The 15,565-nt window shown below is 36.8% G+C and overlaps 1 protein-coding gene across 1 annotated transcript in view; it reads right to left on the bottom strand.

Annotated features, from left to right (window-relative positions):
• Positions 1–15,565, bottom strand: part of CNTN1 (contactin 1) — a 75,817-nt gene that overhangs the window by 47,389 nt on the left and 12,863 nt on the right. Inside the window, exons 4-9 of the mRNA XM_028123125.1 lie at positions 14,425–14,597; positions 12,216–12,311; positions 9,548–9,754; positions 5,900–5,999; positions 5,561–5,742; positions 445–569 (exon numbers count right to left, since the gene is read on the bottom strand). Coding sequence (XP_027978926.1) covers positions 445–569; positions 5,561–5,742; positions 5,900–5,999; positions 9,548–9,754; positions 12,216–12,311; positions 14,425–14,597 — 883 coding nt within the window. The remainder of the gene's footprint in view (positions 1–444; positions 570–5,560; positions 5,743–5,899; positions 6,000–9,547; positions 9,755–12,215; positions 12,312–14,424; positions 14,598–15,565) is intronic.

Here is a 15,565-nt window from a genome sequence, read left to right as displayed (position 1 = left end):
ACTTTTTCCCTCTTGGCCCAGCTGGGAGATTACAGAGGGAAGGTAGAAAAAGGCCCCACTGCTGTTACTTGTCCCCAGGGCTAAAGGTAGAACCTTCCCTCTTACCTCTGTTTCTGTGGGGTCAGGGAAATAGTGGCAAAAAAAAAGAGGACAACATCAGGTAGTAGAGATGGATGAGTAGGAAGAAGGGTAAAATGTGGAACAAAGGGAAAAATGAGAGAGAAAGAGAGAAGGTAGACATAAGATTGCAGACAGTTGATTAACCTGAAAGAAGATACTTTATGCTCACTTTCTTGTTTGCCTTTTATAGAAGACTTTTTTTTTTTTATTTCAGGGCCCAGATACCCTTACTCTGTTCACTCTCTTGCTAAATTTATCCCAGGACCACTGAAAATGTTGCCTGAACACGAACTCAAGAACTGCAAAACGACGGAACATACATACCGCATATCCATTTTTCAGCCATCGGATCGTAGGGATGGGCTTCCCTGTGGCCACGCAAGGCCAATAGAGATCACTGCCTATATCCACCTCTGTGTCGTTGATATGTTCTACCCACTCAGGAAATGCTGAAAAGTAAAGAACATTGTAAATGTCAAATGCAAATCTCAACACTCATAATAATCTCAAGAATACAAATACTACATTTAGTCGACCTTCTGGAGAATACACCAGATATCGTATATGCCATAAAATCAGTGTTAGAGCCTTTGAAATTGTATTTCCATAGGTCTTCAGGTAAACGTTATCCTACACTGTTACAACATGAAGTAACTATAACTCAATTCATAATTATTTTTCTTTGTGAACCATGTTTTGTTAGAGAGCTAATTCATGAATAACACTAAAGTAATTGATCTTTTTCTTATAACTTAAGTCCTTCAAAATGACAATTAAGGTTTTAAAGAATTATGTCTTCATTGACTATGACACTATGTTTCCCTTTTAGAATAAAGAATCACATCTTTTCCCACTCCCTCGGGTCTCCTCCTTTTGATGTAACTTTCTGCTAGTGGCCGCAGTCACATCTTACTGTAGGATTAGAAAAATGGCTTGATCATACAGTAGCTATAATTGCTGAAATCTATGCTTGAGTGAAATTGATGATCTGATCTTCTGGTACCTAGAGAAAAACATTAGGTATTTCCCAAAAGAAAATATATTTCTGGAGAGGAAGCAAATGAACAATGTGATAATCTTTTTGAGCATTTATTTAAGTTAAATAGTTTAAATAAATGTAGGTAAACAAATTAACATAAAATAAAGAAGGAGGTAGGAGGAGAGAATCCTGAGTGGAGGGAGTGTTTTATTTTCTCTGAAAAATAAAACTTTGGTATATACATTTTATGACAAAATAATATACATAACTTACAGAAAGTATTTAATACACATAAATAAAAAAGAACATAAAACATTTTTATGATCTCACTGAACCCCATCAATATTATATATATGTATGTGTGTATATATATATATATATATGTTTAGAGTACTATAATCTGATTTAGTATATTTTCACTTATCATTACATTTTTGTAACATGTAATTATAAAAATTAAATATTGATAAGAATATTATGTTAATTGATAGAGGTTTTATTTTGTACACAATCTTGGCAATAAAACAGGAATATGAGCACCTTCCCTTCCCTGCCTTGGCCTCAAACAGGTGACACAAAATATCACATTAAAAAATACAATGAGAAGACTAAATAATTGAATCAACTTGATACATTCTATCTATGATTTAATTATGTAACCTTCTGGTTATTTGATTAGACCAAAAGAGAAAAACTGAGTTCCCTTGATTAGTAAAGTGCCTTGATTAGTAAAATTAGTAAAGTAAAATAGCTCCCTTAATAATATTCCTTTATAAATATCTGCTCTGTCACCTTGATTCTTCTAAGGAATTAGATATTAGACATTTAGACCTCTGCTAAGAACCTGGAAGGGGAAAATGAAGGGGGGGAAATTGGAGGGGAAGACGAACCATGAGAGACTATGGATTCTGAGAAACTGAGGGTTCTAGACGGGAGGGGTGTGGGGGGATGAGCTAGCCTGGTGATGGATATTATGGAGGGCACGTACTGCATGGAGCAGTGGGTGTTTTACGCAAACAATGAATCATGGAACACTACATCAAAAACTAATGATGTAATGTATGGTGATTAACATAACATAATAATAATTAAAAAAAGAACCTGGAATGCAGTGTTCTTAATATGTATGAATAAAAACAGATCTGTAAGCTCTAGAAACCTGGTAGAGTGATAGGTTTATTTAACAAATATAAGAGTCTAACCAGAATTTTCCTCACTTAAGGAGGCTATCTGTGCATATTTGATATGTATCAAGTGAATTTTGTTGGTGTACTGAATACACAAATCTGGAATTCAGGGGAGGTGTCTGGGTCAGAATTTTCAGGGTGTAGAGCCTCATTAAAGCCTTGATCATAAAGGTTGGAAATGAAATCAAGAAGACTTTCAGAGACAAACCCTGATTGCTCCCGTGTTCAGAGGGCATGGGGTGAGGAGGAGAATGCAAGTGGTGTACAATGACGTTAGCAAAGTGTAGGTTCCAGATGCCAAGCACGGAGGGTGAATGGTGGAGGAGTGCATGGTCAGTGGTGACTGCTGCTGTTGGATCAAGTAAGTTACAGCTGAGAAGTGGCCATCCACTTCAGCAACATGATGTTATTGGTGGTCATGGGAAGAACGATTCCAGCAGAGAAGGAGGGATGAAAATTCAATAAGAGTGCATTTAAAAAAGAAGAAAAATTGAAAAGAAGGAGGGTAGGAGGGTAGAATCAAACACATAGTAATGATGTTGGCCTCAGATAGCAACTGAATCCAAAGCCGTAAGAGAGGGGTAAAGATGTTGGTATTGGGTAGATGTGGGGTGGGAGCTTGTGGGAGTTCTAATTTGATCTTTCATTTTCTCTGTCAAAGAAGAAGCCAAGTTATCAGCTCAGCATAAGTTTGGAGGAGGAGGTGTTAAGGGTTTAAAGGAAACTGTGAAAGCATGAGAAGATCATCTCTAAGAGAGTGGGTAAGTGGACATAAGTGGACCTTGGGAATTGTGTATAATTGCCAGGCAACACTAAAGACCCACTTGAATCTAGTGATCATTAATTTAAAATGAACTAATCAGCATACTAGTGTTTATCTAAATCGTACTCAAGTTCCTGGGTTCAGGCTCTGATAGGCGGAGAGCTAGATTTTTCCAGGGTTAGCCTTCTATAAAGGTAGTAAGACAAAGTAGAGAGTGGTGAGTGTGCTGGGAGGGTGTACAGGGGAAAAATAATGATTGATCACAGATTTAGGGAAGAGGTGAGTAGGTGTTAGGGAATGTGAAGGAAAATTAAACCATTGTTAGATTAATTGATCATAGCTCCTGGTAGTAGAGTCTCAGGGTATTAGAGAGACTGAACTGGAAAGATAGGAGGTAGTGGTTAGTGAAAGAAATGTGTGAGATTGAGGTTCTAAAGGGATCGTACTTTTTGGCAACAATGAGGTCTAAAGTGTGGCCTTGGGAGTGGGCTGCTGAGGTAGACTGAAGGACAAGATCATCGGAGAAGAGGAGTTCAATAGAACCGAGAGGCAAAACTACTAAAAAAATAATCATAGTCAAAGTTGATTTTGATGTCACTAAGAATATCAAGAGTAGTGTTCTAGTTTGTAAGACCTGACAAGAGTAAAAATTTTAAAGAAACAAGGTGGGGGGGGCGCCAGGGTGGCTCAGTCATTACGCGTGGCTCAGTCGTTACGCGTCTGCCTTCAGCTCAGGTCATGGTCCCAGGGTCCTGGGATCAAGCCCCGCATTGGGCTCCCTGCTCGGCGGGAAGCCTGCTTCTCCCTCTCTCACTCCCCCTGCTTGTGTTCCCTCTCTCGCTGTGTCTCTCTGTCAAATAAATAAAATCTTAAAAAAAAAAAAAAAAAAGAAACAAGGTGGGTATCCAGATAGATTGTTAACTGGATGTTTAAAGGAAAAAGGGAAGATAGTCTATAAATGGCATGAGGAGCAAGAAGAGCAGTTATATTACAAGTCAAAGGGGAAAAGAGCTGTGGAAGAAAAATTAGCCACTGCTTGAGAGGAAGCAGTGTCTTTAAGGGAGAACCACGTTTTAGTTAGGGTGAGAAGTTCAGAGTAGAAGTTACGTAGAAGTTGAGAATATAGGGGATTGTAACAATAGCAGACTGTGTGTTTTAGAAAGCATGGTGCAAAGGCTTCAGAAGCTGGGCATGGGGAGGAGATGGAGGTGGAACAGGATGGGTGCAGAGCTGTGTGGGTGTTAAAGCTCAGGCGATGAGGGAGGCCTAGAGGCCGTGGCTTTCTACGCCAAAAGAAACAAACAGGGTAAAGGCAAAATGAGCCTAATCCTGCTGGATTCTATGAGATGATACTAGGCCCACTGGAGGCACTGACTTCATGCCTGTACAGACAGAGGCCTGGGCTCCAGGTAGGGACCACAAGCTGTCTCCTCATTCTGGTATTCATCTGCAGTTTATCCTATCATCCATCTTGTCAGCATGGTTAAGCTACCCCTTACCATATACTTCATCAATATCCTGTATAAATTTCCATAGTGCATTGTCATAATTTTCTTTATAACTATGCATGTTTGTGTGTGTGCATATGCATGTGTGTGTGGAAGTGTATGCTCCTTTGCCTGTGTATACTTGTATAAATTTGGAGGTTTTGTATAGAGTATGAATACCTTAAGGACAGAGATAGTATTTCTTTTATCTACTTCTCCTTGTTCCTGTCAGAGTGTGTGCCTCTGAGTAGACACTCAGTGTATGCTTATCCTTTAAATGAATGGTCTTATTGAAACTTTAGACATTTACTCAGTTGTGACCTGTAAGTTTTATATTGTGGAACATTATGGAAATGATTTCAGTATGAAAAGTTTCAAGTGTTCCCTGAAAATCAACATTCTATCCTCCTAAATATAAGTTTATTTCAATGTGTTTGAATCAAACACTTGTGCCAAGAAAATTGTGTCAAGAAAAAAAAAATGTTTCCTTAGAGCAGTGATTCTCAAACTGTAGTAGTTCCTGGTCTGGTAGCATTAGCATCTCCTAGGACCTTGTCAGAAATACAAATCTTGGGCCCCAAATAGAACTTGTAACTCAGAAACTCTGGGAACCAGTTATCTGTGTTTTAACAAGCCCTCCATGTGATTTTGAAGCAAACACAAGTTTGCAAGCCAGTAGCTTGGACCAAGTCATAATGCATAGTTTCTTCTACGAATAAAAAGGTACTGGAAAAAAAGAAGAATGGAGGGAGTATACAAGTTATAGTAATTGTATTTTCTGAAAATTATCAAGGACACTACTACCAATCCATTGATGTTAGTATGATGGTAATGGTATAAGTTCATAACTTCCATAAGCCATATTTGAGACTTAGACATAAGATAAATATTCTCTTTTTGCATAATATAATAAACATCACTGTTTTTAAACTATTATTCATTATATACTCACTCTTTAAGTATGGAAATGGCTATAAGTAAGATATTGACGCAATTTATAAAAAATTGAAAAAAACATGTCTACCTTGAACATAAATCCTTGCCTGGTATTTATCCTTTCCTCTATTGTTCTCAGCCTCACATTCATATGTGCCTTCATCTTCTAGCTGAATATTGAAGATCTTGAGGACAGCCCCAGAGGTGCTGATCTCAGCAGTACTTGGCATGGGTTCTAGGACCTTCCTCCATCGGATATCCGGAACTGGACTTTAAACAGGAAATAACAAAAGCTAAAGGTCCACAATAGTTCAAAGTCTAGTACTTTGTTAGTATATAACTAAACAATTACATCATTGATTTCCTAAAATGGTACAAAGATTAATATATTTCTACATATATTAATAAAAAATATAAGTATACTTACTTGCCAAGTGCGAAACACTCTAACGTCACATTTTGGCCCATCAGTGCATATATGTCCTTGAACTGAACTACGATATCAGCAGGATATGGTTTTGTTGTTCCTAATATTAAGAAAAATACAACCACCATCCACTAATTATTAGGCAGAATAGAATTTTTTTTAATATTGTGACTTTTATAGAATTACTTCAATATGCAAAGCATTTCTCTGTACAAGTACCAGAAAATATCTGATCATAACACAATGCACAGATTTATTTGTTTATGCACAGTATGTATATAGCATAAATTTCACCAAGCATTTCCAATCATATGGGCTCACTCTTACAGCTATGTAACTAATCTGACTCAATTCACCAAAAAAATCTAAGATGTCTTTAGAGAGCATCAAACATGTAAAACATTGTGCCAGGGGCTACCTGGGACTCAGGAAGGTAGAGAAACAAGAAAGCAAAAGAGGGAGAAGAAAGGAAGGAAGAGAAGAGAGTGGACAAGAAAGGACAGGCAAGAAAGGAGGGAGAATAGAAGAAAGACGTGCATATGGAGATGAAGGCAAAAGTGAAACGAGTTGAAAAGAGGGAAGGACAGAGGGAAAGAAGCGTGATTATTCAGACATTACTGCACTCATCAATATAGTTATTTTATTGAATTTATTGAGCATGTCTCTACTGCAAGGCATATTATTCCCTTAATCTTACAGGGGAAGAAACAGGCTCAGAAAGGCAAAATACATTGTTTAAGATTACAACGTGAATATGTATTTTATCCCGTAGGATACCTGAGAGACAAGTCGACACACCATGCCCTAAAATACAAGCCAAAATGAAAATAAACGGTCTGAAAGAGTGGCAGCTAAAGAGGACTGCTGAATATGCCGAGGCTATGGGAATATCAGGCAAGAAGAGCATGTGAATTTATCAGACCAGTTCAGATTGAGAAAACAGTATATTATGACAAAGCTCCAGGAGTATGAAGGGGATTGTTTTTTAAGTCTAGGAAATCAAGTGATGTCAAACTGTATGTAGTTGAACATGAGCTTGAACCTATTATCTAGAAGGCTTGAAACTGTGACATTAAACATTTTGAGGCTAATTTTCTTGGTGGGTAACTACTGGTGGATTTTGGTAAGAAGTAACATGAATATCACCTTTAGTTTAAGGAGAAAACCTTGGCGGAAGTTTTAAAGAATGGGACATGGAGAAGAGAAACATAGAAGAGAGTCTAAGGGGGGGTTAGGTCATTACTTCATGCAAAACAGGTGGGCGCTTTTGTTTGAAACAAAAAGGAAAGAACTGATCCAAGTTGTCTCTGAGAGGCAGAATCAGCAATACTGCCCTTTGGGTGCATGTTTTCTTGAGGTGTAGATCAAAGATCCAATTCATCAGAATCACCTGGAATGCTTGCTGAACCTATAAATTCCTGGGTGACATCCCAGACCTGCTGAATCAGCATTTCTGGGTTCCAAATTTCTGCAAACTTCCCAAGTGTTTATACTAACTGGGGATACTACATACTAACTGGGGACCACTGGATTAGCTATCTGGAGGATGAGGGGAGGAGAGGAGTTGATGATTAAAAATGCTGTCCTGAGTTAGAAATATGACAGTATCACCAAATGAGACAAAGAACACTACAAGTTTTAGAGGTGAGATGAGATGACAGATATGTCTGGAACATTTGGAGCCTAACATTCCCGAGAACCTTCTGTATGACAAGCCCAGGAGGTAGATAGAATTAAGTCCTAAACAAGAGAAAAGTTTTGGAGATAAGAATGTGGGGTCATCTCCATAGGGATGCTGTTGAAAGGTATAAATTGGTGAGAATATCTGGAAAAAGATTAAAGAGAAACATAAGAAGGAGGAAGATGTGGGGAAGGATACTGCATAGAATTTCTCAGAGAGGCAGGTGGGAGATACAGGAAGGGCAGGAATTGGGAAAATTGGAAAAGAAAGAAAAGTTCCAGAGAGGCATAGGAGATCAACAGTGTCAAAGTTCATACAGAATCAGAACTGAAAAGTGTCCTTTGGATTTAGTAAATAAGAAGTAATCAAGATTGCTTGCACTGACTACAGAAGAATATATGGAGGGAAAGGTACAGAGGAGAGTTAAAGATTCAGAAAAAAGCAGAAAATAAGTGATATAGGGAAGTCCCTAAATGAATCAAATGGTAAATGAACCAGTGCAACTGGAGGAATTACCTAGAATAGAGGAGAAACACTTCTTCTATAGAGACAATAGTAAGAAATAAATAGAAGAGATGAATTTCTGGGGTAGAGTAGGAAAGAAACTTAAAGAAGCTTTTACATGATGGCTCCTTGTAATTCTATAAAGTAGTGGATGAGAGCATCTCCCAAGATTGTGGAGAGAAAAAAGAGCCAGAAGTCAAAAAATATTTACTGGGGCGCCTGGGTGGCTCAGTTGTTAAGCTTCTGCCTTCGGCCCAGGTCATGATCCCAGGGTCCTGGGATCGAGCCCCTCATCAGGCTCCCGGCTCTGTGGGAAGCCTGCTTCTCCCTCTCCCATTCCTCCTGCTTGTGTTCCCTCTCTTGCTCTCTGCCAAGAAAAATAAATAAATCTTTAAAAAAATATATTTATTGAATACCAACCATGTGACCACAATCAAGGAGAGTAGTAAAAATGGAATCACAGTGATATGATGACATTTTCCCCATTGTAATACCCTACTTAGAGTGGAGGCAGGAACCAAACCTAAGTCTGTGAACAACAAAACCCAGTATTTCTTCAGAAGCCTGAACTCACTGTTATGAGTGGTAACAGCAGGGCTGTGATAAAAACAAAGTGAAGTAAGCAAAATATGTTGAAATCTGATTCTCTTAGAAGTGGTGCATTAAAAAAGGAATGTAGTTCAACTGGAATCTTGCTAAAGCCATTCAGGTCTGTCAGTGGCCATCAAATATGGCACCCATGCTACTTACTTACAGTACAAAGGCAATTTATACACTTATTTGTTTCATAAAAATAGTTTCTTAAAAATATCAAAATAATGCAACTGCATTTTTCCCCTAATTCTGTAATCACTATAGTTTGTTTTGATCTAATCATTTGTTCTCTTTCATGAAGTTACTAAAAAGTAGGAATGGACATGGAAAAAAAAAAAAAGCAGAGGCCAGTGATTCCCACTGTAACTGATATATGGATATTTGGCTAATGAATCAGTACCCTATGCATTCTCTGAACTAGAGGAAACCAGTCCAAACTCAACCATCTTAGGGAACTTTATCATGTAAATCTCCATTAGAAAAACTAAGGAATGACCAAGACTTTCAAAGTGTGTACAAACTGAGGGTTCCAGAGGGGAGGGGGTGGGAGGGAGGGGTTAGCCTGGTGATGGGTATTAAAGAGGGCACGTATTGAATGGAGCACTGGGTGTTATATGGAAACAATGAATCATGGAACACTACATCAAACACTAATGATGTAATGTATGGTGATTAACATAACATAATAATAAAAATAAATAAAAAAATAAAACCTCTAAACTTAAAAACAAAAACAAAAACAAAGTGTGTATCTTCTGTTTGCCCTGAGTAGCCAGCTAGTCTTCCCGTTGGATATTTCTTTCCATCACTGTAAGTGCTCCATAAGCAGACAACCTGCAAAAACAGTGTGTAACAAATAAAATACTTACGTTCAGGTATTGGAATGAGTGGGATAAATTTGCTGAACACACTCTTCGTAATAGAAGGACTGGACACAAAGCAGGAATAATTGCCTTTGTCTGATGCCTCAACATTTGCAATGTAGAGATTTCCATTTGTCTGAGACACAAATCTTCGTTTATCCATTGTGATAAATACAGGAAATTCATTTAGAAGCCAGCGGTAGCTAAGATCATCTGGAAGGAAATATTGTCCTCTAAATATTAAATTCTTCCAAAAGCAAAAACTTTGTTTTCTAGGAGCAAGCTAGGGCATAATCTAATCTAGGCTATTGTAGATTAAATGTTGGAAGTAGGCCAAGACAAATAATTCAAATTTTCCAAAAGCTACCATATTTCGAGTGAATATAAGCATGGTGGTAAGCAATTATATTTATCTTTCTCTCTCAATTATTTTATGGCCTATTAATATTCTAACTTCTATTTCATTGATGGGCTAAATGAAACTCAGAGCGGTTAAATGTTTTGCTTAGAATTTCATGACTGGTAAATATAATTGGGATTTTTAATGAAGGTCTGATAATTCCAGAACTCATGACCTATCTTCCCTGCTGCACTTTAAAACTAAAATGAAGACTGCTAGCCACTCTGTGTCTTTATCTTTTTCCTTTTGTACTCCTATTTTTAATTACAGATTTAGAAATGAATTTCCCCTCAGTCTTTTCTTAAAACAGCAGCCAGACTCATCTTTCTATAACTTAAGCAATGTCATGTGACTCCTCGTCAAAGCCCTCCAAAGTAAATCTCACTCAAGTTAAAGCCAGTGTAAGTACTATGAGTTATAAGGCCCTATGTGATAATAGCTCTTGTATCTCTCCAATTTCATTTCCTATTACCTTCTAGCTCATGCATTCTATTCTAGCCACTCTGGCTTCCTTGGTCTTCCTTGATAGTTCCAACTCATGCCTTTGTTGCATCTGCCTGCTATATCCTTCCCTCACACATCTGCATTGTTAGCTTCTTCATTTCCTTCAGGCCTTTATTCAAAGTTACCTTCACAGCATCGTCCTTTATAAAAGTTCAGCCAACCCTCTAACAGTTACTCTTTCCATTTCCCTGCATAAGTTTTTCTTCCTAGTGCTTACCTACCAATATCTAGGCATGATATACCTGTTAACTCTGTATCTTGTATAGTGGCTGTCTCTGCTGGTAGTAAATCTCTGAGGGCAGGTGGATTTTCGTGTTTCACTCACTGAGGTATTCTTTTTTTTTTTTTTAAGATTTTATTTACTTATTTGTCAGAGAGAGAGAGCACAAACAGGGGGAGCAGGAGAGGGAGAAGCAGCCTGCCTGGTGAGCAGGGAGCCCGATGTGGGACTTGATCCCAGGACCCTGGATCATAACCTGAGCTGAAGGCAGACCCCTAACCAACTGAGCCACCCAGGCGCCCCTCACCAAGGTATTCTTGTGGCATAAACAGTGCTTAGCACACATAATTGTGTAACAAGTGCTCACAAGAGATTTGTTGAATGAATAAGCAATGAAATGAAGCCCATCCAGTGCTGAATGTAGTCGAATGTAGTCATTGGCTATTTATGATCATTTACTTTGTTTGTGGGAAATGCTATGGAGATGATGGGATTTTTTTTCCTGTAGTTTCAGCAGTTCTTCAAAGAAAAAGACTATTCTCTCATTGAAATGTTGTTACAACATTTTGAATTCTATGTTCCTCCTATATTTACCATTCAATAATCTTTTTCCTGTTTTATTGGAGACAAAATTACTGACATCTGATATATAAACAACCAGAATTTATATACATATAGCTGGAATAGAATACATATAGATGTATATATGTAATTATATATATAACATATATTTTATGATATGCATTATATATTTACATATGTTAACCTCTCTATATATGTATCATCAATGTATTCCACACAAAATGATTTATAACAGCCTATTCTTTATGGAGTCTTTAAAGTCAAATTTATGACATAATATTAGAACTCTAAAAATATAAAACATTAGTTTTTTCATCGTGAAAAGTAGTATTTACATATTATTTCAAGAAGATATTTGACAAATAAAACAAGTGAAAATTAATGAAAGCATATAAAGTATTTATCTTTTACTTAGCATTTTGGTGGCTTTTATTTTAGCCATATCAAATTACAGAAAACACATATTCAAAGGTTGAATCTTGTTACAGATGACATTTAATTTAACCCCTTTCTAAATTGGATGATTATTCTTGCTGCTAGATGCTCCTGAAGAGATGAACAATTTATTTGTCTTTACCCTTTTCTAGCATTTATATAATTCACAGAATATTGTAAATGTAATATTTTAAATGAAATGATGGGACTATATATCACTCTTTGGCACTTCTACTTTAAAAGTAATTTGTAAAAATATCTATCATATTTTTTCCGGTGTAACAGGAATGTTAATGAGAACATACTCTAACATATATGTTGTTTATAAACCAAAATGATTACAGATCTTTGGGATTAGGGCCAAGTGACTAAAGAGCCTGGAAGTGTCTCTAACCATTCATAAGCAATGCATTACAAGATTAGGCAAATACTGAGTCTTATTTAATCATAAATGAACCATTATTGTTAAGAAAATTAAAACATAGTCATTCATTGAATGGATGCTTATAGTCACAGAGGAACTTTAAATTTACCTGGAAAATGGTATGGAGGATCACAGAGAAGCACCATTCCCTTCCCTTCTTTCACCCTGACCTCAGGACGCTCCTCAGGTGGGAAAGGGTCAAGATCTAATTATGAAAGCAAAAAGGAAAATATTCACTCTCTAGTCAATAGAAAGAGATTTTCATTAAAATTTATCTTTCATTTACTAACTCACTTTTGGATATGATACTTCTCAGTTGGTTTGGTGGAGCCTATGAAAGTCAATTCCCTATTTTACATGCTGGCATTTGCATATACTCTAAGACTTCTGTGGTAAACACCAGCAGATGGATATTGGTAGCAGCCTGCATAAGTATTCTGACAACCCTAAAAATTACAATATCCTCAACTTTTGCTTCAGGTTTAGGAAGAATCTCAGTAAGGGTATCTGGAAATACAATGGACTCAAGCAAAACCAGGAATCTACCAAAGAAGTTAAGTAAAGAGGAGTGACTTGGAGGAACAGACTCATTTGAAAAGTGTATTTCTCTTCCTGAGGGAGGACTCCAATGTGGTGAAGGAATAAGGATGAAAAGTAGAATCCTAGTTGAGGTGATGTGAAGGTCATCAATTTTTTTCTTCTTTTCAAAGTCTGAGTTTTCCTTAGTCTCATTTCCTTCATTCTTTTCTGTTTATTTAGAATTCACATTTTCCTTGGCTTCATGATATTCTATTTGATTTTTCATTTGCTTTACTAGTGCTCATTCTGTTCCAACCCTGCCTCATCTCCTATTTCTTCTCTGTGATCAGTACTCAAGTTATAAAATCAAATTTTTACTTCTCTCAATATATTTATATCTATGAAAAGTCATTATTCTAATTGTTACCTTTTTGCAGAAAGCCCTTCAGATCTACATCTCTAATCCTGATACTTCACTTGAATTCCCCCCCATCCTCAAATACTTAGTTGACATTTCAACAACAGTAACTTAATGTCACCATAACCTCTGCATGTGAAGCCATCATTTCAAAGCTTCCTCCCAACCTTGAAATTTGTTTTACTTGCTTCCATTCCATTTTTAAAGAGAGCAGAATGTTTCTGCCCTTTGACTCAACTTTCCTTTAAAAAATATTTAGGGTCTTTTTCTCTTCAGTGCAATGTAATCTATTATTTCTTCAAGGATTGTTTATTATTTACATTCCCATTGTCACCACATTAATGAAATCAGACTGCTCACTCCCTGCTGGTAATCACTGCCACATGGGCCCTCTTAAAACATGATTTTCATCCTACAATCCATTTTGCAAAAGATTTAAGTGCTGATTTACAAAATTGCATACTGGAGATCATCTAGTCCAACTCCTCTTTCGCTGCACAATTTTCTCCTAGAATAGCTTCTAACTTTAAGTTTAGCACAAGGTTTCTGAAAATATTTTTTTAATTTTATTTTATTATGCTAGTCACCATACATTACATCATTAGTTTTTGATGTAGTGTTTCATTATTCATTGTTTGCATAAAACACCCAGTGCTCCATGCAATACGTGCCCTCCTTAATACCCATCACCGGGCTAGCCCATCCCCCTACCCCCTCCCTCTAAAACCCTGTTTGTTTCTCAGAGTCCATAGTCTCTCAGGGTTTGTCTCCCCCTCCGATGTCCCCCCCTTCATTTTTCCCTTCCTATTGTCTTCTTTTTTTTTTTTTAACATATAATGTATTATTTGTTTCAGAGGTACAGGTCTGTGATTCATCAGTCTTAAACAATGAAAATATTTTTTATTACAGCCTCCATAAGGAGAAATTTTAATTTAATTTAAACTTAAAATAATTTAATTAGTTTAAATTAATTTACTCCTAATAAGGTAAATTACACACTATGGAGTAAGATTCTGTCAGGTAGAGTCAAGCTTTAGAGAACACAACTGTAATGTTATAATAAAAAAGAAAAAGAAATAAAAAGAAAAAGAAAGAGAGAGAGAATGCATGGCCTAGCATGTCTACTGATTCTAGTTATTCAAGATCCCTCAGAACACAGCCTTAATTTATTTTCCAATACCCCTCAGGATGCTTTGCTCTCTTGAAATTTTTTTCTCCACACAGTTAAGGCCCACTGATCATCTAAGACCCCCTCCATCTATGGACCTTTTGTCTCATTTTCTTTTCATCTTGATTTTTCTTCTTGTTGAACTCCTATGATAACATTTAATTTTTACTTCACCTAGACACACTTGACCTTGTTAAAGTTACAGTTACTTACATCCAAAGCTCAGGGTTGCTTCTGTGCTTCTGACCATCCCATAGTTATTTGATGCTAAGCAGTAATATATTCCAGCATCTTTCTGTTTGTCAGGGTTGTTGATAACAAGGTTTCCACCTACCATACTGTACCGATCACTTGTCAGATCAATATCCCCATTATTCATTCGCCATCTGTGAGAAAGAAAAACAAATGTCATATCAAAGGTCATGAGGCCTGCAAACTGCATACTGGCCTAATATCATCCTCAAATAATATGGGTACAGCTCCATGTGAAATCAGATGATTAAGTGAATGACTCAGTGTGGTATTTCTTCACACCTTATAATTCTGTGTCTCTGGGCTCATGATTTATAATTTAGTTCAGGCACAGAAAGGTAAATGTTCAAGTGCATGAAATGTGTTCTCTTTATTCATGAGGCATCAGAAAGGGCAAATATTTCATTGAATTTTGCTACATTAAGTGGCTTCTTAGCAGATATACGTAGATTATAAATGATAACCTTCTATGTACTAGTTAGATTCATGCATATCCAGATGTGTTGCATAAAATATTAAAAAGCACTACTCTAGCAAAAGTAAAATATAAAATATCAATACCTGATTCTAAATATCAAAATAAATTTTCAATAAAACTAATTGAAATCAGGGTTCTATTGAGTAAATGTCACACTCTGACCACTAGAGGTCGATCACACAATTTGGAAAATTGTAAAAATCAATTGGATCTTTTGTTTCCAAGCCTCCAATATAATATTGCAGGTATATTTAGAGGAATTGTGTTATAAATAAATTGACTAAAAACAGGACTCTAACTTTCTTGGTGAGATGATGAGAAGAATAAATGTAGAAAATAGTTTTCAAAGGGCGCCTGGGTGGCTCAGTCGTTAAGAGTCTGCCTTCGGCTCAGATCTTGATCCCAGGGTCCTGGAATCCAGCCCCACATGGGGCTCCCTGCTCAGTGGAGAGCCTGCTTCTCCCTCTCCCTCTGCCTGCCGCTCTGCCTACTTGTGTTCTATCTCTCTGTCAAATAAATAAAATCTTTAAAAAGAGAAAAAGAAAATAGTTTTCAATTAAGCTGACCATCTATGTATTACACTCATTCTGTTATCAGGATTCATGTCTTCAGCAATGTCATAGG

The sequence above is a fragment of the Eumetopias jubatus genome, unplaced genomic scaffold, assembly GCF_037043125.1.
Source record: "Eumetopias jubatus isolate StellerSeaLion01/CBP00866 unplaced genomic scaffold, mEumJub1_p1.0 scaffold_8, whole genome shotgun sequence".
Lineage (NCBI taxonomy): Eukaryota > Metazoa > Chordata > Mammalia > Carnivora > Otariidae > Eumetopias > Eumetopias jubatus.
The sequence above is the reverse complement of the archived record's forward strand: the minus strand, read 5'-3'. Positions and strand labels throughout refer to the sequence as shown.